Source organism: Callorhinus ursinus, unplaced genomic scaffold (assembly GCF_003265705.2).
Source record: "Callorhinus ursinus isolate GAN/ISIS: 27379988/994484 unplaced genomic scaffold, GSC_fseal_2.0 scaffold70, whole genome shotgun sequence".
Classification (NCBI taxonomy): Eukaryota; Metazoa; Chordata; class Mammalia; order Carnivora; family Otariidae; genus Callorhinus; species Callorhinus ursinus.
In genome coordinates, this window is record NW_027397132.1 from 19,354 (window position 1) to 44,254 (window position 24,901).

General features: G+C 45.1%; 1 protein-coding gene across 5 annotated transcripts in view; it reads right to left on the reverse strand.

Moving 5' to 3' along the window:
* Nucleotides 1–1,072: 1,072 nt before the first annotated feature.
* TMEM225B (transmembrane protein 225B) overlaps nt 1,073–24,901 on the reverse strand; it is a 32,555-nt gene continuing 8,726 nt past the window's right edge. Inside the window, exons 1-8 of one of the 5 annotated variants that reach the window (XM_073886336.1) lie at nt 16,159–16,181; nt 15,035–15,256; nt 13,168–13,246; nt 11,637–11,847; nt 9,993–10,139; nt 9,499–9,570; nt 9,035–9,172; nt 1,073–1,425 (exon numbers count right to left, since the gene is read on the reverse strand). In XM_073886336.1, the coding sequence (XP_073742437.1) occupies nt 1,253–1,425; nt 9,035–9,172; nt 9,499–9,570; nt 9,993–10,139; nt 11,637–11,847; nt 13,168–13,246; nt 15,035–15,198 (984 nt within the window). In that variant the 5' untranslated portion in view covers nt 15,199–15,256; nt 16,159–16,181 and the 3' untranslated portion in view covers nt 1,073–1,252. Of the gene's footprint in view, nt 1,426–9,034; nt 9,173–9,498; nt 9,571–9,960; nt 10,140–11,636; nt 11,848–13,167; nt 13,247–15,034; nt 15,257–16,158; nt 16,182–24,901 lie in introns of those variants that run through there. The other 4 variants (XM_073886335.1, XM_025863745.2, XM_073886337.1 and 1 more) reach the window with 4 other exon arrangements.

A 24,901-nucleotide genomic window follows, 5' to 3' on the forward strand; every position in this document is an offset into this window, starting at 1 on the left:
GCTTTGTGTTCCTTACAGAGCAAAGTGGGGAAGCATTGCTGGTGGGTATTGTTCAGATGAAGGGTGGATATGAAGTCTGCAGAGCGCTTGGATCACTGTTCTAGCTGCACCACCACCCCCCCCAAGCATTCCTACTTCCCAGCCACACCCATCCTAGCTGTGGGGCTGAGAGCTCCCCAGTCTGTAAGCACCATCAGGACACGTTAGACATGCCTCTGGCTTTAGTGAGAGGATGGAACACCCATATGTTAGTTGGCTAACTTGCCTCTGCTTGCCCCCAGGGGGTTACAGACCCATTAGGCTCAGACTTCCAGACCTGGGGGCTTCATCCTGAGAAGCATTCACCTTTAACCACTCCCAACCCTTCCCTCCAACACATACTTAAGTTTCCTGTACTGAGTCACACCTTTGTCTGGGGACATCACTTTCTTTTTTTTTTTTTTAAGATTTTATTTATTTGAGAGAGAGAGAGAGATACAGCAAGAGAGGGAACACAAACAAGGGGAGTAGGAGAGGGAGAAGCAGGCTTCCCAAGGAGCAGGGAGCCCGATGCAGGGCTCAATCCCAGGACCCTGGGACCACGACCTGAGCTGAAGGCGGACGCTCAAGTGGCTGAGCCACCCAGGTGCCCCCATCACTTTTTCTTTTTAATGTCACTAACTCAAACACCCTCTGTTGGGGTTATATTCTGTTCGGTTTTTGTTTTACAAAAGCTCACTTCACTTGATCTTTTTGTCATATTCCTTCCTCCCCTCCTGTCCTCCAGGCTGGTTTTCTTGAGGTTTGGATTAACATTCAGTAGTCCTTTTATTGAAAACACCTGCAAAACAAAACAAAACACACACACACATTGGGGCGCCTGGGTGGCTCAGTCGGTTAAGCGTCTGCCTTCGGCTCGGGTTGTGATCCCAGGGTCCTTGGATCGAGCCCCGCATCGGGCTCCCTGCTCAGCGGGAAGCCTGCTTCTCCCTCTCCCACTCCCCCTGCTTGTGTTCCCTCTCTCGCTGTCTCTCTGTTAAATAAATAGATAAAATCTTTAAACACACACACACAAACCACTCAGGAAACAGAATAATTCAAAAAACTTTTAATAAATTGCAAAGACAAGCAAGACAGAATCACTGTGAGTAAGGGGAAGGGGAGCACTGATCTGACTCAGGAAGCTTATCAGAAGCCGCAGAGACTGGCTGCCCCTAAGGCCCCCACGCAGGCACTCACAGAGCTGAGGCTGGGTGGAGGACACTCTCCCGGACTAGGTAATTGTTTCTTCCTTCAGCAGTGTCTCCTTTTGTATTGAGCTCAGGTCTCCTCCCAAACTCTCCAGATTCTCCAGGTGGGGGACCCCTTGGGTTTCCTCGATACTCCGGGAATTGGGCAACCGATGGCAGCTAAGGCAGGCTGTTTCTTGAAAGAGGCAGATGGCACCTGGGTAACAGCGAAAGTTTGGGTCAGGCTGGAGAGTGAGGTCAGGAACTCCCTCCTCGAATGTGACCCCCTTGTCTGCACCCGCCCTCCCTAGTTCTCCCCTGCAATATAGAGTATTACAGAGACAAACAGAAAACATAATGCATCACAAGACAAGGCATACAAAAAGATGGATAAAACTCACAGAACCATAGCCAGTGCTGGAAGGCATCTTAGCAACCAGCTAACTATTAATAGGTAAGAAAACAAGGTTTAAGAGGAAGGTCAAACACAAAACCCAGGCCTCTTGATGCCCAACTCAAGACCCCCAGTAAAGTAAAAGAACGGAAAAAGAGAATTAATGTCATAAAACAAATGTAGACTTCTTGAGTGAATAATAAATGCTGTATTAAGGTTAAGGCTAAGAGAAAGAACAACTTCTATGTTCAGCATGATAGCAGACTACATACTCTCCCAATAAAAACAACTAAAATTCTATATAAGATATTTCTTCAGGGGGGAAATCAGAGGGGGAGACGAACCATGAGAGACGATGGACTCTGAGAAACAAACTGAGGGATCTAGACGGGAGGCAGGTGGGAAGATGGGTTAGCCTGGTGATGGGTATTAAGGAGGGCACGTTCTGCGTGGAGCACTGGGTGTTATACGCAAACAATGAATCATGGAACACTACCTCAAAAACTAATGATGTACTGTATGGCGACTAACATAACATAATAAAAAAAAAGATATTTCTTCAAACACCTATTTGTAAATACATCATCAAACTGGCATCAGGGTAAGGCATTTTTAGGAACAAAACCCTAGTGAAAACAGAAACCTAGAGAGTTTAAGCAAGCACACAATTAGCCTTCATGTGGGAGACATACACTCAACCCAGGTAACCCTGAGTTTCCATTCTGTTGGCCATTTGGGACACAAAATGAGAGGAAAAGCTCGGGGCCTGCTCAAGATGAGCAATCTAAGAAGGGTCTGCCATATGAAGCTAGAACTTTCAAGTTACCTGTATTGACTGAGAATTCATAAACAGAGGCTAGCTGTTCTGTGGGTCTGCAACTAAAATTCACAATACCTGTTGTGATTCTTGGCTAGCTGTGCACCCAAGCACCAAGCAGAAGCAAATGCAAATCCCTTTCTGAAAAAACACTTTAAATACAGGCCTCAAAGAATTTCTACCCCCCCAAAAAAAAAGAATCCAAGGAAAATGAATTCACAAACATACCAAGAAACAAGACACCAGAAGCAAAAGCCTGAAAAACAGCAGCCGATGGACTCAGACCAGCATATCATATCATTCAGTTGTTAAACTTATAGGACACAGAATGCAAGGTATGCTTAACATGTATAATAAAAATATGTTTAGAGAACAGATTAAAAATATAAGTGAGGGGGCGCCTGGGTGGCTCAGTCATTAAGCATCTGCCCTCGGCTCAGGTCATGATTCCAGGGTCCTGGGATCAAGCCCCACATCGGGCTCCCTGCTCGGCGGGAAGCCTCCTTCTCCCTCTCCCACTCCCCCTGCTTGTGTTCCCTCTCTCGCTGTGTCTCTCTCCGTCAAATAAATGAAATCTTTTTTTAAAAAAATCAGAATAAGAAAGTAAGAGGATAAATTAAACAGCAAATTAGATACAGCAAGAGATAAAATTACTGGATAAGCCTAAGACGGATCCAGAGATATGATTAGAATGCAGCATGGAAACACAGAGGTGAAAAATATGAAGGAAAAAAAATCAAACATAAAAGACAGAAGGGTGGATGCGTCTAATAACATGAACTTCAGAAAGAAAGACTGAAAAAATGGGGAAGAAGCAGTATTTGAAGAGACAATAGTTAAGAATTTTCCAGTACGGGGGCGCCTGGGTGGCTCAGTCAGTAAGCGTCTGCCTTCGGCTCAAGTCATGATCCCAGGGTCCTGGGATCGAGCCCCGCATCGGGCTCCCTGCTCGGCGGGAGCCTGCTTCTCCCTCTCCCACTCCCCTGCTTGTGTTCCCTCTCTTGCTGTGTCTCTCTCTGTCAAATAAATAAATAAAATCTTTAAAAACTATATATGTGAGGGAAAAGAGTATAAAAATAACATGAATTAAGGGAAAATATAATTTCCAGTTATAAAAACAGATTGAAATAAAAATTTAATAGGTGAAGCAGCCAACCAGACACAGCTGAAAAGTGAATGGATGAAACTGAAGATACATCTATATGAGTTATTCAGAATGCAGCCCAGAAAGACAAAGAGATGGAAAGCATGAAAAGAGAGAGAGAGACATAGGATAGAGTGACAAAGTCTAACAGATGTCTTCCTGGAGTTCACAAAGGAAAGAAAAGAGAAGGAAAGAACATAGAGATATAAAAGATTAAAATGATCGAGAAATTTTGAAAGACATCATTCCTCAGACAGTTCATACCACAAGTCATGATACAAATATCCACACCCAGTACCTAAAGTACCAAAGGAAGTCTAAGAAAAAACAAAGATTGCTTCAAAAAGAATGATATTTTTAGAGTCAACAACAATGGGAGTGGTAAAATAATAATAATAAATAATAATAATAGAATAATATCTTGAATGCTTGGGGATACTGACAACTTAAAAATGTAAGTTCAGCAAAACTAATTTTCATAAACAAAAATGAAAGGAAGATAATTTCATACAAACAAAATATGAGAGAGTGTATCTCTAACTGACCCTAACTAAAACCCATTATAAAGGATGTATTTCAGGGGGCACCTGGGTGGCTCAGCCGTTAAGTGTTTGCCTTCGGCTCAGGTCATGATCCCAGGGTCCCGGAATCGAGTCCCACATCGGGCTCCCTGCTCAGCGGGAAGCCTGCTTCTCCTCTCCCACGCCCCCTGCTTGTATCCCTCTCTCGCTGTGTCTCTCTCTGTCAAATAAATAAAATCTTTAAAAATAAATAAATAATAAAGGATGTATTTCAGGCAGAAGGACAGAAGGTTTGATAAGCAACTAAATTGGTAAATATGTGGGTAAATTTAAATAACCAACAAATATCAAATGCATAAAATAACAATACAATCAAATATATAGAATTAAAAAAGAAAAGAGAAGAAACTAAAATGTGCAAAATAGCATATAAATTGGGAAGGCTTTACCTTGTATTATTTATAAAGAAAATAAATATGTTGATGAACTTTCAACTTTGTTTAGTAAGCATGTTAAAATATCAAGAGTAGCTACTACAAGAATACAAATAGACTACATAACTTCCAAACTAAAGAGGGGGAAAATATAATGAGAACTGTATTGATAAAAGTCAATCAATTCAAAGCAATGCAAGAGAGGTTGGGGGGGGTGGGGAGCAGAAAAAACTGAAAACAAAAAGTAAGGTGGTAGGAAAAAATAGAAATATATCAGTAGTCACAATAAATGTAAATCAATAATAAATGCTCCAGTTAAAAGACAACAATTATAAAACTAGATGAAAAAAATATAATCATCAGCTATATGATTACATATAAGTAAAAGATTAGAAAGATATATAACAGGCAAATACTAACCTAAAGAATGTAGAAGTAGCTAGAGTAATATCAGATAAAACAGACTTTAGCAAAAGGGATTACTAGAAATAAAAAGGATCACAGCATGCATAATGATTAAAAGTTCAATTCACCAGTAAAACAGAACAATTCTTTTTTTTGCCTTTAAAATCATTTTATACACAATTTTCCCAACTTGTTCCCCCCCCCCAAGTTAATAGAGCATGAATGGCCCTCCACATCAATACATAAAGACTTACTATACTTTTTAACAGCTACATAGTACTTCATTACATGAATGTAACATAATTTTATATATTTCCCTTCCTTAGATAATGCTGCTGAGAACATTCTTGTATTTTCCCATACTTGTGCTAGTATTTCCATTTCATTGGGTTTTGAAAGGCTTGTTCTATAGCTATAACTGGTAGACTATCCTTCTTCATGTTGAACTGAAAATCTGTCAACCTGTGAATTTCTCTGCGGCTGCCACTCCTTTGATGTGGTTTTCTACTTCGCTGTGAGCACGAGTCCAGGCTTATAAAAAATTGTGAATACAATTTCATTATACATATATTTGTCTCTTTTACTGGTAAACTTGAACACATGTGTTTTCTTGCTTTATCCTTGAAGCAAGTATGATGCAATTAAAACGTGAGTTAACTTTGTTAATAACTGAATTTCTGGACAGGTATGCTTTTACAGGAGACTGTGATTTTGTGGATCTTTCCACGTTGCTTCAACTCTGTTTCTTGGCCTGAGTGATGCCAACCACATTTGTGCATTCTGTGGTAGAGCAAGGTCAATTGTTAGGCTGTCATTAAGCTGCTTATGAAGACAGTTTAGAAGAGTTTTGCAGGCAAAAATCAAGAGGAAAGTTTCCATATATGTGTAAGCTCTGCCCCTCTGAAACTGGCATCTGAATTGCCAGGAATAGTTCCTATCCTGTTAAGTTGGAAGTAATGAGAAAGGAAAACAGGGCATATAAGTGAATGAGATTGAGAACTGCCTATAGGAAGTAGGCCCTATGGTACTTTTATTTTTTTTCAGCTTTTTAAAATTAATGTAATTTTCTTTATTAGAAAAATATACTTGGATATCTTTACCATTTCCATTTTTTGAAAAACAAATTCATTATTTTCAGCTATTGTTTTAATTTTTTTTAATTGTGGTAAGAATGCTTAACATGAGATCTACCTACCTAACAAATTTGCGAGTGTACAGTAGTATTGTTAACTATAGGCATTATGTTGCGTAGCACATCTTTAGAACTTACTTATCTTGAATAACTAAGACATTATATCCATCGAACAACATTTCATCTCACCCTCCTAGGCCCTGGCAACTACCATTCTACTCTGCTTCTACAACTTCAACTATTTTGGTCATCTCATATTGTGCAGTCATGCGGTATTTGTCCTTCTGTGACTAGCTTAAAATAGGACAATCCTAAATCAAGATTAGAACAATATAATGAATAAGCTTGATCTAATGTTTATAAAAGTTGCACTCAACATAAAACATGAAAATGGACCTCAAACTAGGCTATAAAACAAGTCTCAATAAATCTGAACACATTAGGATTATATAGACCATGATCTCTCATCACATTGAAATCAAGTCAAAATCATTTAACACAAAGATACAATAAAAAATTATATGCTTGGAAATGTAAAAGTATAGTTTAAAATAATTCATGGATCAAAAAAATCATAAGGGGAACTAGAAAATATTTGAAATAGAACAGTAACATAAAATACTGCATATGAAAATGGGAGCTACAAATGAAGCAATTCCTACAGGGAAATTGAAGCTTTAATTGCCTACTTAGAAAAGAAGAAGTAGGGGCGCCTGGGTGGCTCAGTCAGTTAAGCGTCTACCTTTGGCTCGGGTCATGATCCTGGAGTCCCAGAATAGAGCCCTGCATTGGGCTCCCTGCTCAGCGGGGAGTCTGCTTCTCCCTATGCCCCTCACCCCTCTCATGCTCTCTCTCTCTCTCATCCTCTCTCTCTCTCAATTAAATAAATAAAATGTTAAAAAAAGAAAAGAAGTAAGCAATGAGTTTAGATCCTGACTTAAGAAGCTGGAAAAGGAATAGCAGAATAAATGCAAAAATGTAGTAGCGAGGGAGGTTCAAAATAAGAAGGAAGAATTAATTAAATAGGAAACAAACATAAAATATGAAGGTTCAAGAAAGCTAAACGTGGGCGCCTGAGTGGCTCAGTTGGTTAAGCGACTGTCTTCGGCTCAGGTCATGATCCTGGAGTCCCGGGATCGAGTCCCGCATCGGACTCCCTGCTCAGCAGGGAGTCTGCTTCTCCCTCGGACCTTCCCCCCTCTCATGCTCTCTATCTCATTCTCTCTCTCAAATAAATAAATAAAATCTTTAAAAAAATTAAAAAAAAAAAGAAAGCTAAACGCCGGTCCTTTGGAAAGACTAAAAATGTGGTAAACCTCTGACAAGTCTGGCAATGAAAAAAGAAAAAATTAAGTATGAAAAATGAAGCACGTAACTACAGATGCACCACAAAATAAAGTTAAAAAAGAAAACATTTCGAGTAGCTTTATGTCAATCAATTTCAAAATTTAGCAAAATATATAAACTTATAGAAATATATATAAATTACCAAAACTAACTCAAGGAGAAATCAAATACCTCAATAGTCCTATAGTCATTAAAAGAAACTGAATCATGAGCTTAAAATTCTCCCACAGAGAAATACCATGCTCCTTCTACAAACAAGCTTAGTTGTACAATTAAATACTTAAGATGGTAAAAATGAATGAACCCTGATGTAATGTATGGTGATTAACATAACGATAAAACAATTAAAAAAATGAATGAATCCTAGAGTTCCTTGTATTAACATGGAGGTTATACTGTTGTATAAACACAGAATGATCATACAAAGTTTTAAAACAAGTAAAACAAAGTAATAAGTTGTTTAAGGATAAATACACATATAGTAAATATGATTATCACAAACTTCAGAATAATCGGTTCCTGAGGGGAGACAAGAGAATGAGATCAGGAAGAGCCACAGGGTTGAGGGGGGAAAGACTTCAAAGATACTTAATATTCTACCATATTTCATCAATGTTGACAAGCCCATTCCTTTCACGTTTCTGAAATGAGGATGTGCCTTACGAGCTAGAACACCTTATAATTAATTATTCTTGGCATCCTTTTTTCTTTCTCGGTGATACATAAATAAGAATGTAACTTACAAACAGTGGATTCCATGAAAATATGGCTAGTTCTTAAACTAAATGGTGGAAATGGGCAGACAGTTTACTTTTAATTACCTAGCTCATATATTATAAATATTTTTATATATTCAGTGTATAATAAAATCAGGTTAAAATAGATTATGTTATGGGTCAGGTTAATATAGCAGGAAGATGGGGCGCCTGGGTGGCTCAGTTGGTTGGGCGACTGCCTGCGGCTCAGGTCATGATCATCCTGGAGTCCCGGGATCGGGTCCCGCATCGGGCTCCCTGCTCGGCGGGGAGTCTGCTTCTCCCTCTGACCCTCTTCCCTCTTGTGCTCTCTCTCTCTCATTCTCTCTCTCTCAAATAAATAAATAAAATCTTTTAAAAAATATATAGCAGGAAGATTAGGAAAAAGGACAGAATTAGAGAGTATTGAGGGCTTAGATGGTGATGGTATATAAAGATAAGACAGTAAGGTGAAGGTGAGGTGAATAAGATCATAGATTCCAAGAGAGAGAGATAGGCACCGAAACCTGTAGGAGTCAGGACAGAATAAGATAGAATATGAAACCTGGAGGTTGGTTCTAAAGTCAAGGGGGACAAGGATGAGAGATAGGGCTGAGCTCTAGAGCAGTGCTGTTCAGTAGAGCTTTCTGCAATGACGGGAATTTCTATATCGGCACCACTAAATATGGCAGCTACCAGATACATCATAATGTTACCAAACACCTGAAATGTGGCTAGCATGGCTGAAGAACTGAATTTCTATTTACTTCACTTTAATTAATTAAATAGCCACAAGTAGCTAGTGACTACAGTTTTGGACAGCACCACTCTAGAGCGTCCATGGCTCTTGAATCCAGACAGAGGACAGGGAGAAGGGCACCAGCCCCAGGACACTCACCAGCCACTATGAACAGAACGATGGCAAAGCCAAGGACGTAGTAAGGCCACTGCACGGAGATCTGAGGGGGGGTGGGCTTCATCCTCAGATTCTGGATCTCCAGGGCATGCAGCAACAAGGCCAGGAAGGCACAGACCCCTGCAGGGTCACAGGGAGGCACTCTTGCTCTCTTCCCATGGTTCCCACCTTTGCCCTTAATCAGACAGAGTCACGTGGCCCACAACCAGTGTGGCTCCTGTGTGGAGGCTCTTTTCCCCAGCCCACATCTGTGCCCTCTCAGAGCCCGTAACCTCTACCCCACATGCCTGTCTTTCCCTCCATCCCAGCTCATTTCAAAGCCCATGTGCCTCACCTCCCAGGGGCCCCAAAACCAGAAATCCCTTTCCCGGGTCCCCTCTGTGCCCATGCCATTGGCTGACTCCAGATGGGGCCCCCTGGGTGTGATGCTTTGGGTACAACTCAACCTGATCTTCCCACTGTGAGCGTTCCACCTCCTTCATGTGATGGGAGCCTCCCAGGGTAGGGCCATGGCCAGCCTTTTAAAGTCAAAAGGTTCCAAAGGGCAGAGATGGAGTCTTCCAACCATTTGTCCAAGAAACACTTATATTCCACTTATATTATATATTTCACTTCCGTATTATCACTGTGTGCCAGATTCTATGACAGTTGCTGGGATAGAGGTTATGGTAAAATGACCCCCAGACAAATGGCCCCAAGCCAACACAGTGAGTGCTGTGCTAGTTGGAAGTGCAGGGTGTCAAGCGACCCCCGGGAAGAGCGACTGTCATCCTGGAGGGCAGGCTGCCTCAGAGAAGGCAGCAGGAGAGAGGGGCCCTAAAAATTCCCGCTCTCCTGACATCACAGAAACCAACCATCTCCCTGCCTTTGGGTGCCCCTCTCAAACCCTCCCCAAAGCTGAGGCTTGCCTGAGGACAAGGCTTGCCTGCCTGTTCCACACCTGTGAGGAAGCTGATGAAGGCTGACACCAAATTGCGCTTCCGGGTCCTCGGAAAGAGCTGAGATGCAAAGGACACCAGGATGAAGGTGGTGAGGAAAGACAGGATGACTGCAGACAGCAGGAAAACGCGGCCGAGAATGATGTGCACTGTGGGGGAGGGAGGCTGGGCTGCAGCTGGGCACCCTGACCCGTGACAGGGGACAGAGCCCCGCAGAGCCTGCACAGAGAAGGCCCCCGGAGCTTGGCACCCTCAGTCCCACAGTGCGGCCTGGGACCATGGCTCCAACCCCACCACTTTGCCTCCAAGAGTGCTCTGGTCCCAACATTTTGTTCCCTGTGACATGGAAGGGTATGGGGGAAAAAAATTAGATGGGCAAACGGTCATTTTAATAAACAATAAAAATTATAAAATTTGCATGTGAAAACGTGAAGAATTGCATCAGTACTCGTCACACTGAAAAAAGCCGCAGGTGGAAAATCAGAACTTGTGAGGTTAAGATGTTCTGAACTCTGGGGGGAATGCTTGTTTAATTATCCTGGTTCACAGAAGTAATGAAACACACCCAAAATAGCAGAGCCAGGGTCTTGATGATCCCCTACTATTGGCGTGACTCAGACCCATGTTAAAACAAGTTTGTATACCCTCCTAAGCATGCAGAGATGGACAGCTGGTCGTAGGACAAAAAGACAAAGGTGTTGCTAAAGACCCAAATGTTCTAGATTCTACTCTTGGGTTAAACCAATGGTTCTCAGTCGGGGGCAGTTTTACACCCCCACCAGGGATATTTGGCAGTGCTAAGAGGTAATTCTGGTTGTCGCAACTGAGGGCATCAATCGGGTAATAGAGGGTAAGGGTGCTGTTAACTGTCCTGCAAGGAACTGGAAAACCCCCACAAGAAAGATTACCCAGCCAAAGTGTCAGTAGCACCAAGGCTGAGGAACTCCAGATCAAAGAGCGCACACAGTGTGGCCCATCTTCCCCAAAGAGGTTTCTCCTCTTCTATTACCAGGAGAGAGCCCCTAAAGGCTCTTCCCCAAAGAGGCTCACCTCTTTTCCAAGACAGACATCCTGCTGACCCTCCCAAGTCCCTTGTAAAACACGGCCTCGGGTGCGTCCACAGTCCATTGAGCTCATATTCATGTGCATTCCCTTGAAAACGCGGTACTCGGGCCTAAGCACCTTATCTGCAGAGCTGCCACCCAGAGTTGGACAGGTGTTTGGCAGAGGGGACAAGTGGGGGCTGAAATCCAGCCTGCGCTCTACTAACAAGGTTGTTCCCCAGCTGGGAGCTGTGCCCACACAAAAAGGTCCCATGTCGGGGAGCTAACTGCAGCCCTGAGAGGTGATGGGGCCTCACACAGTAGGGCAGGACCCCCACCCCTCCATCCTAGGTGGAGCCACTCCTACCCCAGAAATAAACTTTGTTGCTGACACATTTGCTGCTGACCCTGGTGGTCAACTTGATACTATTAACCTTTTGCTAGCCACATATTTTCCTCTAACCTCCAGAGCAGAGACTCAGAAAATGCCCTTATGGGCTTATTAAATTCTGTCCTCTCTGACTCCATCCAGTCCTCTGTCACCCAAGTCCCTACGCTGGCCCCATCTACCCCTGTCCTGTGCCTACCTCCATCCCTCCTTACCTGATAAGGGTCGAGGCTTCCAGCATTTGATATGGAAGCAGTTCTCAAACAGGCCACTGAAAAACACCTCGTGGGACTCCTCGTTTACAAGCCGCACCCAGAAGGGAAAGATGGAGACCAGCAGTATGAGCAGGTAGCCCAAGGAGGTCAAGGCGGGGGCTACGGCCCACGTGAATCCCTTTACGTCTTTGTCCTCTAAAGTCAGCATCACCTGTTCAAGGGAAAAGGGAGGGGCGAGGAGATGACGCCTGCAGAAATGTTAGCACATACACGAGCCTCAGGAAATGTTGATTTCTCTGCGTGGATAAACTTTACAACCTTACAGACCTCTTCAGCAGACCTAAAAAAATGCATAAGACATTTTCTGCTGCTAAGTCACCGGGGGATCTTGGGCAAGTAGGGTCCCTTCTCTGAGCCCCAATTTCAGCCTCAATAAAATGAGGTTTAGGTTGGACTAGGCCATCCCCAAACCTCCGCCAACTCTAAAGTTCTCGCCACTGGATTCTGTTAACAATCACCCCACCTACAAAGACCCTCCACACTGTGCTCCACAGGCAGCTAACAGCCAATAGCCCTGGGGTTTCAGGATGACCACAGGGGTGGTAATTAGGCCAGGGTCTGAAGTGTAGAAGACAAGGCCCTCAGAGTGAGTCGGCTGCTCTCTCTGGTCCACACCCTGTGCAAACATCTGTGCTCATGCCCAGGCACTGTGGCCTCTCTCGGTCCTGAGGCAGACCCCCTCACTGCAGCCGGGGCAGGGAGTGTCTCTGAGGTTGTGGGACTTGCAGAGGGCAGAGTGTGGGTGCACTCTTGCAACCCCCCTCCCAAATCCGCTGTTTATAAACACGTGAACAGCTATTCCTCTCTGAGTGCCGTCAGACTGGTTTGCAAACATCCTCATGGGCTCTCACCTCCTTCCTGTCACTAGCCTCTCTTCTTCCCACCTGAATAATCCTTCCCTCCGTCCAAAGCTCCCCTTAGATCTTCCCTCCACCCTCCAGGCCACACTGATGAGTCACCTCAACTGCCAGGTCTGTTTCCTTTGCTCTAAAATGATGGAGTCGGTCAGCCCCGAGAGCAGTCCTAGCTCTAAAACTCTCTGGTAGGAGAGGTCATGGCTCCATCCTGACTCCCATGCTCCAGATGGGACGAAGTTCGCTAGACACTGTCAGCAGATGGTCTGTGCCCCTGTCTGTCCTCCCACAACCTCAACTTGTCTAAAACTGGCCTTCATGTCTTCCCCCATTTCAGCCATGATCCGTCACCATACACCGGCCTGGAGCTCACGCTGGCCCCTCTCTCCCTCCCCACCCCTCCATCTCATCGGCCTTCCTCCCAGGAAGCCCCCAAGCCCCCACCCTCCCTGCCTGACGCCCACAGGTCTCCTTTCCAAGCACCTCCAGCCTCCACACGGGCCTTCCTTCCCTGGGGGTGCCCTCTCTGCCTTCCCTGTAAAGCTCAGCTTGGCCCCGTAAACCACATGCAGCCCTCCCAGCCACTAGCCACTGTCCGTCATTCCCTCCACACTTACTGGACGCCCCATGCCCAGCTCAGGCCAGCGGCAGCGATTCAGGGATGAAAAAAGACAGGAACTCGCAGGCTCTTGGTAACTATGGGGGAGAAAGACACACAAACAGGTCACTGGGTACAATGCCTTCCTCCCCCCTGCCTGGGTGACTTCAGGGCCAGGTGCACCCAGCGCACCACATCCTGTCTGTCATTGTCTCCCTCCTCCACCCCCCTACCACCCCGCGGCTCTCCAGCGAGGAAGACCTTGCCAGCCTTTTGGAACAGCCCTTAGCACAGGGATTGGATGACTGTGCCCCATGGATATACAACTTGGGGGATGCACTGATCCAGGCCAGACTCAAAGGACCCTAGCCATATTAATACAGCAGGGAAACGGGAGGCTGGGTGGCTCAGTTGGTTAAGCGACTGCCTTCGGCTCAGGTCATGATCCTGGAGTCCCGGGATCGAGTCCCGCATCGGGCTCCCTGCTCAGCGGGGAGTCTGCTTTTCCCTCTGACCCTCCCTCCTCTCATGTGCTCTCTCTCTCTCTCATTCTCTCTCTCAAATAAATAAATAAAATCTTAAAAAAAAAAATACAACAGGGAATCGGCAGATCCCTTTGTACTGCTGAAATGGAGAACAGGAGAGAAAGACCCACCACTGGTCCAGGATCTGATAGTCAGTCCGCGCTGGGGCAAGGACCAGAATCCCACATGGTTGCCCTCCCTCTCACTTCAGGCCTCAGGCCAGGAGTTCAGATTGGTGACTCTCAAATCAGGAATTTAGTGGAACCTGTGAATTCTTCCTACTAGATATGCTCATTTGCATGTGTGAGAGAGGGAGAGTGAATTGGGGGGGGAGGGATAGAATTGCCAAAACTTTTTATTTTGCCAAAAGCATTCAAAACAGGGACGCCTGGGTGCTCAGTCGGTTAATCCTCTGATCCTGGGGTCCTGGGATCGAGTCCTGCATGGGGCCCTCTGCTTAGCAGGGAGTCTGCTTCTCCCTCAGCCTGCCGCTCCCCCTGCTTGTGCTCGCTCGTTCTCTGACAAATAAATAAAATCTTAACAAAAAAAAAAAAGCATTCAAAACAAAACAAAAACAACTGTCAGCAACTATCACACTGTCTTAATTATTATTTAAAAAGACCCAGGAAAGTAAAAGAGTTGCTCCCTCCTGGAGCCTGGACGCCCGGGAGCCACCATGGGCCTGGGGGAGCTTCCTCAATCCCGGTTCCCTCTGGAAGAGGCCCTGAGCCACCCTGCAGCAGCCTGAATGCAGCCCTGTCCCCTCCCAAGGCCCCGCGCAGCCCCCGGGTCAGCAGGGAACTGTACTGGGGGTTGAAAGAGGTGGGCAACAGAAAGTATATCTGGGTCGGAATGGTGGGGGTACCTGTCAGGGCCTCAGGGAGGCTCATTTCCTTTCCCACCAGTGATTCGGGGCAACTTGGGCAGCAAACTGACCCCAATTTGGTCAGAGGATCCTTCCTGCTGACAAGCCTCCTCGGCCCTTCTCTGGCCCCAAAACCACGGGGACATTTTCCAGACCCCAAAATGGACCCAGATCTGACGATCCGCCCCCACCCCGCAGTGAGTCCCAACAGCCCCCTAGGGTTCTGTGTGGCCTGGAGGTGGGGGGTTGGGGGCCCTCTCTACGCCCCCCTCTCCGTGGAGCCACGCCACCCCTCCCTCCCCTCCCTCCTTGGGCACCGTTGGGGTCTCCTGGGCAGGACTTCCCTTCAGGAGGGCCCCCATGCGGCGGGGCGACCCCTCGCCCGCCCCTTGGACCCATGGCCCTGAGCTTCTGTTGGCCCTGGAGGCCCGCAGCGAGAGGATGCGCCGTCCGCCCATGGAGTCGGCGGGGCCCTGCGGAAGCGGGCAGGGACTCACCCAACCTGTGGCCGCGCCCTCCGCTCACCTGGCCCTTGGCCCAGAGGCACCTGGCCTCGGGGGCTGTTCGCGGGGCGGGCCTTGCTCAACGGTGCGCTGAAGGGGGTGGGGGTGGAAGCGATCGGGAGCCGGGCGGAACTGAATTCGAATTCCAGCTCTGCCATTACCAGCAGGGTGATCTTGGGTAAGTTACTTCTCCTTCCTGGGTGTCAGTTTTCTCATCTGTGAAACGGGAATAATAATAGTAACCCCTCCGGTCGGATGGCTGAAAGGGTCTAATGATAAGCGCCTGGAAGAAGCGCCCTGACTTCTCAGGAGCCTGCCAAGTCACTCCCCTTCTCCAACACCCTCACAGCGCCCCCTCCCGGCCCCACCCCTGCGGCCTCCTGAGCCCCTGTCCTGCGCATGGCCCGATCACCCTCAGGCCTCCCTCATCCTCTGTCCCTCTCCCCTTCTCTGCGCTCCCCTAAGAAGGCTGGCGGCACCTCTGACCACGCGGGCTGGGATTAAACTGCGGGAAGAATCTTCAAAGAGAGGGCACTGGGTGGAGGTAGGGCTGGTCTCCAGCTTTGGGAGACTGGTAGGGGCCGGAGTGGCCACACTTGGAGCTGGATAAGCCACCAGTCCCCACCTAACCCTAACCCTAACCCCACACACACACCCCACCCTGCTTTGAGTCTGCCCTCATCAAGGAAATGCATTTGTTAACTCCAAGATTTTAAAAAGCCAGTACCATCTCTGGCACTTCCTCCCACCTTTCCACTAGCCCTGGACATAGTCAAAAACAACAGGAAGGCATGAGGTGGGAGGGACCACTGATTTACCCAATCACCTGGGAGAGGCATGTGACAGGCCCCTGTACTGTCCAAGATTCTATTTGTCATCAGGTTCAGGACCCAATTTGTAGAAGCTCACCAGGGAGGGCCTCTACTGGCTGAGGCGGCAGGACCAGAGCTAGGCCAGGAAGACGCCCCTGGAACACTTTCTGCCTTGATCTCTGGCAGATAACTTTAATCTCCTCCACCCGGTTGGATTTCATTCTCCAGGTGATGGGGGAAACAGTCCGCTTCCAGACTCACATCCCTATATTTAGCCGCCTTGGAGAAAAAGAATGTTTTCCTCACCCTATTCTCACTCCTGCTTGGTCCACGATTTCCCAGGGAAGCATTCTAATAAGCCCAGCTCGGGTCACATGCTCATTCCACTCTGGTCAGAAAAGGTTAAGTCAGCTGTGGGTTAGGGTTTAGGGTTAGGTTTAGGGGTTAGGATTAGGTCATTGAGAAGCCAGCAATTTGGATCACCTATCTGGAGCAACATAAGAACTTTCTTAAAGGAAGAAGGATGGTGTTCTCAGAAGAAGGGAAAATTACAGCAGACCCTGACAGTGTTTTCATATGCACTGTTATCTAATACTTTAGATATCATTACACAGTAAATCCAAATGACAGGCATTATCATCCTCATATTGCAGATGAAGAAACTGAGTCTCAGGTTAAGAACTTGCCCAAAAGATCATGGATGGTTGCTAAAAACATTAGCCTGTAGAAGAAAAGATTTGCATGGTGCTAGAATTTATCATCCCTAAAAATTACTAATTCACTAATTGCAAAGGGAAAACACCTTTACGTAGGAGTGATCTGGCAGTCGCTACCTTTAACAGGTGAACAAACAGCACTACTTAGGGTAGAATAATTTGACGTCAGTTGCCTACTGAGATGATACAGTATGGAGACATGACATGTGAGGTATTCTTGCTAAAAATGCTTAATCAAGCCACTAAACCTTGTTCCAATTTAGAGGAAATGCAGGGGGTTGGGAAGAAAGTTAAAAGTTAAATACCACAAGAGGGACGCCTGGTGGCTCAGTCAGTTAAGCGTCTGCCTTCGGCTCAGGTCATGATCCCAGGGTCCTGGGATCAAGTCCCACATTGGGCTCCTTGCTGAGCGGGGAGCCTGCTTCTCCCTCTGCCTGCCTCTATCTCTCTCTCTTTGATAAATAAATAAAATCTAGGGGAAAAAAATACCACCACAGGAAAACAGACAAATCAGTTTTGTGGAAAATTCTAAAGGATAACTGTTCTTGACTCCTCCAAAGTCAAGGTCATTAAAAAAAAAAAAAAGGTAGAGGAACTACTCTAGATTAAAAGAAACTAAAGGGACCAAAAAAAAAAAAAAAGAAAGAAACTAAAGGGACATAAAGCCAAATGTAATGTGACCCTTGATTTTTCCCCCCCAATTCAAAATAAAATAGCTATAAAACATTCTTGGGGCAACTGGGGAAAGTCTGAATATGGACTGCATTTTAGACGGTATTAGGGAATTAAATTCTTTTTCTTAGGTATGTTAATAGTGTTGCAATTATATAGGAAAACAACCTTACTCTTAGAGAAGCTCACTTTCAAATAATTCAGAAAACAAGTATACGGATAGAACGCAGATATGGGAAAACAATAATAATTATTGATCTGAGTAGGGGATATGTAGGGTGTTCATTTATACTATTTTTCAACTTTTTGGTATATTGAAATCTCTCAGATAAAATTATTGTTGAAGAACATATAGGGGCACCTGGGTGGCTCAGATGGTTAAGCATCTGCCTTTGGCTCAGGTCATGATCTCAGGGTCCTGGGATCGAGCCCCACATCGGCCTCCCTGCTCAGCCGGGAGTCTGCTTCTCTCTCCCCACTCCTGTTCTCTCACTTTCACTCTCTCCTCAAATAAATAAGTAAACTCTTGAAAAAAAAATATATATATATACACACACACACATACAGCTGGACCCTAAACTCAGGTGTATCATTCAGCTACACAGTATCTGAGTGCTTTCTCAAATGTCAGATACGGTGTTTGCTGCATACAGTCCTTGCCCTCATGGAGCTTGCAATCTAGCACAGAGACAGGTAACTGAATAAATCTTTTTTTTTTAAGATGATCAATGCACAAAAGCAGCATAGCATGCTACAAGGATTGCAGAGGACAATTCAGTTCAAAGGAAGACCTGCAAGGAGGCAGGATTTAGACGGAATCTTATCCCCGAAAGGGGGACTGCATTGTGCAAAGGTTTTTACTCGCTCTACAGCAAGCACTACTATACATGACACACACGTGTGCACATGCACACGGAAAAGTCTCACTTACCTTTGCTATGTGCAATGCACATAAATAATTTCTATCCCACTCTGGTCCTGCCTACTTTTTTCTTTTACCCTCAGTGCTGGTTCCAACTCACTCAAAAAGATAAATTAATCTTTATTTTTTTCAAAGATTTTATTTATTTAACACAGAGAGATAGCCAGAGCAGGAACACAAGCAGGCGGAGGAGGAGAAGGAGAAGCAGGCTTCCCGCCGAGCAGGGCGCCCGATATGGGGCTTGATCCCAGGACCCCGGGATCATGACCTGAGCCGAAGGCAGACGCTTAACGACTGAGCCACCCAGGTGCCTCTATGATAAATTAATCTCATGACCCACTAGCTGCTTTGACCTACATTTGAAAAATACTTTGTTCAAGGACACAATGAATTTTAAAATGACTGGAAGGAGTAGCCCCAAGAGGACCTAAGAAATCAATGGGCAGAGCTGGGACGTGAAGGGTCTTGTAATTTCATCCTATGAGAGGTGAGATTAAAGCAGTCACGTTTGGGTCCCAAGGCCCAAACTTCTCTTCCTCCTCCTATCTTCCCTTTGCACAAGACTCCTACCTCTTTAAGCAGAGCACAGGAAATGCCTCTCACTCAGGGGTCCCAAGGCTGTGTACACAGCATGGCCAGGGACTACCAGGCCCGCCCCCACTAGGACTGCAAATTTTAGAATGTGTGCACAGGTTTAGGTTATAGCCTCCTCTGGAAGCATTTTCATATTTTCCCAGGTCCAGGGTAGAGTTCAGGCAAGGGAAGAGTAACTGCCTGCTGGAAAATGGGGTGGAGTCCCCATGAGCTGGGGCTCTGACTTCCCCTACGCTCTGTGCTTCCTTGGGCCAGAGCTTCAAAGGGAAAATCCAAATCGCCCAAACTGCAGTTTTACCAGGTAACGAACTGGGAAGTGAGCAGGTGCCTGCCCACCCCCCCCACCCCCAGACCGAGCTTACTGCCCGCAGGGAATCCAATAGCTGGCCCCCTCCCACAGCTCCTTCCACCTGGGACACCCTCTCTCCACTTTCACATAGGAGCACTCCATACTCCCAGCGCCTTCCCCTTGCTAGCCCTTAGTGACTATGCCACAGATCCTATGCGGTCTTTTTGTGTCTTTTTCTCAGCACCTGTATATTGTATAGGTTCTCAACCTTGGGTGCACATTAGAATTACCTGGGAACTTGCAAAATCCCAATATCCAGGCCAGACTCCACACCATAAAATCTGTGAGATTGGAACGGAGGCATCAGTACTTTGAAAGTTCCCCAGGTGATTCCAGTATGCAACCTAAGTTACGAATTCCTGCACTACTGGGTCCTGTTGCAGCTAGGAGCCATGAGGGGGCAGGGAGGTGGGGTTACTATGGGGTCAGGTGACCAGCCATCCTGGTTTACACAGGACTGAGTATTTCCTGACATGGGACTTTCAGTACTAAGACTGAGAAAGTCCTGGCCAACAGCTGGGCTGAGTGGTTGCCCTTGTGTTTACCTGAGGTCTAAGGGCTTGGTCAATTGGCCACTTGTAATACTTGCACCCAAAGAACCAGAACCCCACTTTAGTGGGTTGTTTTTTTTTTTTAAACATTTTATTTCTTTACTTAATCTCTATACCCAACACGGGGCTTGAACTTACAACCCCGAGATCAAGAGTCACATGCTCTACTGACTGAGCCAGCCAGGCATCTCCCCAACTCCCACACACACCAACTTTGGTGCCTTTGATGCTGCTAGACAAACTCTTTTCTCCCCTTTCCTGGTCTCCACAGACACCTCTGCCTTTGGAGCCCGGCACGTGACCCCTGCTATTCTCTGCCAGTCAGAATCCCGCCTAGCCTTCAACCCCAACTCATCAAGCCTGCCTCATCCCTGAAGCCTCTCAAGACTCCACAGAAGGAAAGGGCCCTTTCTGTGGTGAAGGGAGTGGGGAAGGACTCAAGGAGGGTTGTGTGTCGAGTGGAGTAAGCAGGCACACTGGCTCAGAGCTCAGACCTGACCTCACATAGTGCGAGTCCATACTCGGGACATCCAGAAGGCAAGGCGGTCCTTAGAGCAAGGTGACCCTCAGTGCTGATAATCACCTATCGATTACAGAGGAAGAAAAGTAGAGGAGTGCAGACAGGAGATCTGAGACAAGAAGATTTTGGTGTCTGGTAAACAGATTCATTCCAGAGCCATCCACTCAATACCCACTGTGTGCACAGTACCAGACCAGGCTTGGGGGCTACGGGACAGGCAATTTTCAATTTTAAGAGTCCACATTGTAAGTATAATTTTCACTGATATTTTAGATAATCATTAATCCAAACTAACTGGAGGAAAAATAACCTGATTTTTTTGTAAACAAAAATAACCCTTTACTTGGGGAGCCTGGGTGGCTCAGTCAGTTAAGCGTCCGACTCTTGATCTCAGCTCAGGTCTTGATCTCAGGGTCATGAGTTTGACCCCTGCGTTTTAAAAAAAAAAAAAAAAAGGCAAAAAAAAAGCATTTACAACAAAGTAGGAATTTCTCTCAGATACCTGATCTAACAATATACTACCCAGTAGAGGTACATTTGGAATGTCTTTTAATGATTAAAATATTCATAGTAAATGGGTACTCAAAAGTTTGATGTTTTTCTTTTTTTTTTAATTTTATGGGGGTGCCTATCTGGCTCAGCTAGCTGGTGGGGCGTGTTAACTCTTGATCTTGGAGTCGTGAGTTTGAACCCCACACTGGGTGTAGAGATTTCTTAAAAATAAAAAATCTTTTAAAAAGTTTTATCCATTATGTAGCACACTATTCAACTGCTTTGCTATTCAACATTTTCCTCGATAATACACAGTAATGAAGCTCTGCCTCGGGTTATGATATAATTTTTCTTATAAAGGAGTTTGAACCGTGGCTTTTTCTCAAAGGAAATCTTAAAAATTACTGAGTTTTTTTTTTTTCAAAAACAGCCAGAAATTAACCACTTCTATCTAAACTTAAAATAACTGCATACTTGTTACAAGAACAGTAAGCATGCATTTGACTAGGATTCAATCAGAGAAGTAAAACTACGAGGAGACACACACACACACACACACACACACACACACACACACACACACACAGCCCAGCAAAGGCAGAGGATCCAGGGGAAGGTAGACCAGTTGCAGGCCCAGCTGCTGTGTCTCCCTAGTGAGCTGAGTCAGCTGATTAGCAACAACATGAATGAGCCACAAAATATAGTGACTGCTGCTTTTCTTCCACCTTCCTGGTCTAAGGATCTCCCTCTAGCCCACAAGAACCAAAAAATACAGGAAAGGGAATTATGGCAAATGTAGTTCAGCCTAGTTGACACATAACAAAGCCCGTAACATGTCATACTGAGAAATTGTCTGGTCTAGAAAATCTGCCCATTTATTAAGTTCATTTATGTCATATAAAACAAAAAGAGATTCAATAGTCTGCAGAACACCGAGGGGCGAAATGCTGGTCTAAGACCCAAGAGCCACTTCCATTAATAGTTACAACAAGTTGAATAGATGAGATAGGAGAGTTACTGGGTTCAAAGGTCACCCTGCTGCTCTCTTGACCTAGAAGTCTGAATCCAGAATTCCCTGATTCTTTCTTCCCTGGGATGGACCTAACTCATTCCATTTTCAGAGGACAACTATGAAGATTTGGAAAGCAAACCACAGAATCTCCCTCTGATGCAGATCTTCAACATCAAATAAGCAATAGTGCTAACTGAAGGTTCCGCTTAGCCATCACCTTGGTCATGCTGCATTATGTCCCTTTCACGCCCCTCTCTGACACACTCTCCTCCGAAGTGAATCTGCTGATGCTGAAACTCTCATCTAAAGGTTTTTGTGCATTGAACACACCCATGAGATTTGTCTACTATATGGATTTTCAGGTTTTAATAAGAGTTGGACCAGCACTGAAGGCCGTCCACCCTCACAAAACCCAAAGGGCTTCTCCCCATTTGCAAGCTCTCTGACATTCAATCAGAGCTGAATTCTGACCAAAGGCTCTACCACCTTCATTTCATTCAGTTTCTCTTTGGTGTGGATTCCCAGATGATTGGAAAGGTATGAACTGTACTTGAAGGTTTTCCCACATTCTTTGTGTTCAGCAGCTTTTACTCCACTGTGAGTTTTCTGGTGCTGAATAAGGTGAGAGTTCCGACTGAAGGCCTTCCCACATTCACAACATTCATAGGGTCTCTCTCCAGTGTGAATCCTGTGGTGTTTAATAAGAAGTGAACTCCTACTAAAAGATTTCCCACACTCACTGCAATCATAAGGAGTCTCCCCTGTGTGGACTCTCTGGTGTTCAATGAGGTGCGACTTAACGACTGTTAAGTTTTCCCACAGTCACTGCCCTCATATGGTCTCTCTTTGGTGTGAACTCGCTGGTGTTCTATTAGATTTGAGCTCTGGTAAAGGCCTTCCCACACTCGCTACATGCATAGAGTTTCTCCCTCATGTGGATTCTCTGGTGTCAAACAAGACTTGAGCTCCGACCAAAAGCTTTCCCACATTCATTGCACATATAAGGCAGCTCTCCTGTATGAATTATCTGATGCTGGAAGGTTTTTCCACAGTCACTACATTCATAGCGTTTCTCTTCAGTATGTATTCTTTGATGCTGAATAAGGTTCGGACTATGGCCAAAAGCTTTTCCACATTCATGACACTCATAAGGTTTCTCTTGTGTATGGATCCTTTCATGCTGAATAAGGTATGAGTTCCACCTGAGTAATTTTCCACAAATATTACACATTTGGGATTTCTCTTCAATTAAGAATTTGTGGCTGTTGGATAGTTTGTGATGTTACGAAAGTTTTGTCCATATTCACAGAGCCCCTTTTGTTTTGTTCACATTCATCTCCTTCGTGTAGTCGCAGCCCTACTTCAAGAATTTTCTGCTTTATAATTAATTGATCCTCAGTCCAGGTCTCACCATCTGACAGAAAATATAAAAAAGGTAAAATGTAACAAGAAAACCTCCTGGTGGGGAACAGGATGATCAGAGTATCCCAGAAGTATTTGGTTCAAAAAAGTATGAAAAATGGCCTTGCAATATAGGGAAAAGATGGATACACGTTGAACAGATTTGGAGAAAGCGGTGGGGAAACTAAAATTCAGGTTTATATATGAAGTAGCTAACCAGACAGACATACTGGGATTAGCAGAAAAGGGAAGCAGAGTTTGAGGGAAGTGGAGTCATCTCAGAACTTTAGAAGGGAGATGCTGGGGGCTACATGTGGGGAGGGGCAGGGACCGAATAAAGAGGAGAACCTCACCCCAGAGGTTCTGCCCACATAGCACCCTGGCCACATGATCATCCCTGAGGTAACAGAGAAGATTCCCTTCGTGTAATCAGAGACCAACACCTTCCTCACCAGAGTATCTCTCTCCACACTCAGATGTTCACATGCTCACTCGTGAACACAGACACACTCAGACCTCATATGCATCTTTTAGAAATACTGCAAGTGGGGAAGATCTGATAAAGGAAGAGGGGGGAGGAGGAAAAGTTATTTATAATATGAAGCACAGGGTACAGAGAAATATTCCCAAGTCGATTTCGACTCTAAGAGAATATACAAAAACAAATCCTGTACCCTGCGTTCAAGGAAGACTAGAAAAACATCTCCTGTTTAATACATCTCTCCTCTTAACTGAAATACGGCTTACTAACGCTAGAGAGGTTGTTTTGCAATATTATTAGAGAAAGTAGGCCCACTGCTAAGAGGGATCTTTATGAAAGGAGGAGCTGCTGAGAAATAGCCAATGCAGCATTTCCAGCAGCAGTGAAAGCCTAACACAATAAACAGCCCTGATTTTATTTGTCAATGGTCATTTTCTTTAAGGAATTTAATAACCGTCTGTGATATCTTATCACAGAACCATATTTACACCTGTTCTCCACCTCTAACTATGCCCTCATCCTCTGTGTGTTCAGTTTAGATATTGTCTTTTTTTTTCTTCTTTAAATTTTTTATTGTTAGGTTAATCACCATACATCACATCATTAGTTTTTGATGTAGTGTTCCATGATTCATTGTTTGTGCATAACACTCAGTGCTCCACGCAGAACGTGCCCTCTTTAATACCCAACACCAGGCTAACCCATCCCCCCACCCCCCTCCCCTCTAGAACCCTCAGTTTGTTTTTCAGAGTCCATCGTTAGATATTGTGTTTTTAACAATTTTTTCCTTGTGATAAGAATTTTTAAGATCTTCTCTCTTAGTAACTTTCTAACACACAATACGGCATTATCAGCTATAATTGCCAGGTTGTACATTATTTATAACTGGAAGTTTCTACATTTTGACCCCCTTCACCCGATTCCCCCACTCCCATCCCCCCATGTCTGGCAACCACCAGTCTGTTTTCTGTGCCTGAGTTGCTTTTTTTTTTTTTTTAATTCCACATATAAGTGAGATCACACAGTATTTGTCTTTGTCTGATTTATTTCACTTAGTGTAATGCCCTCAAGGTCCATCCATGTTGTCAAAAATGGCAGGATTTCCTTCTTTTTACAGCTGTACAACATTCCACTGCGCATATTCACGTATATTTGTATGTACACCACATCTGCTTTATCCACTCATCCATCGATGGACACTTAGGCTGTTTCCACGTCTTGGCTACTGTACATAATGCTGCAATGAACACAGGGGTGCAGGTATCTTTTGAGACAGTGCTTTCATTTCCTTCAGATAAATACTCACAAGTGGAATTGACAGATCTTACGTAGTTCTATT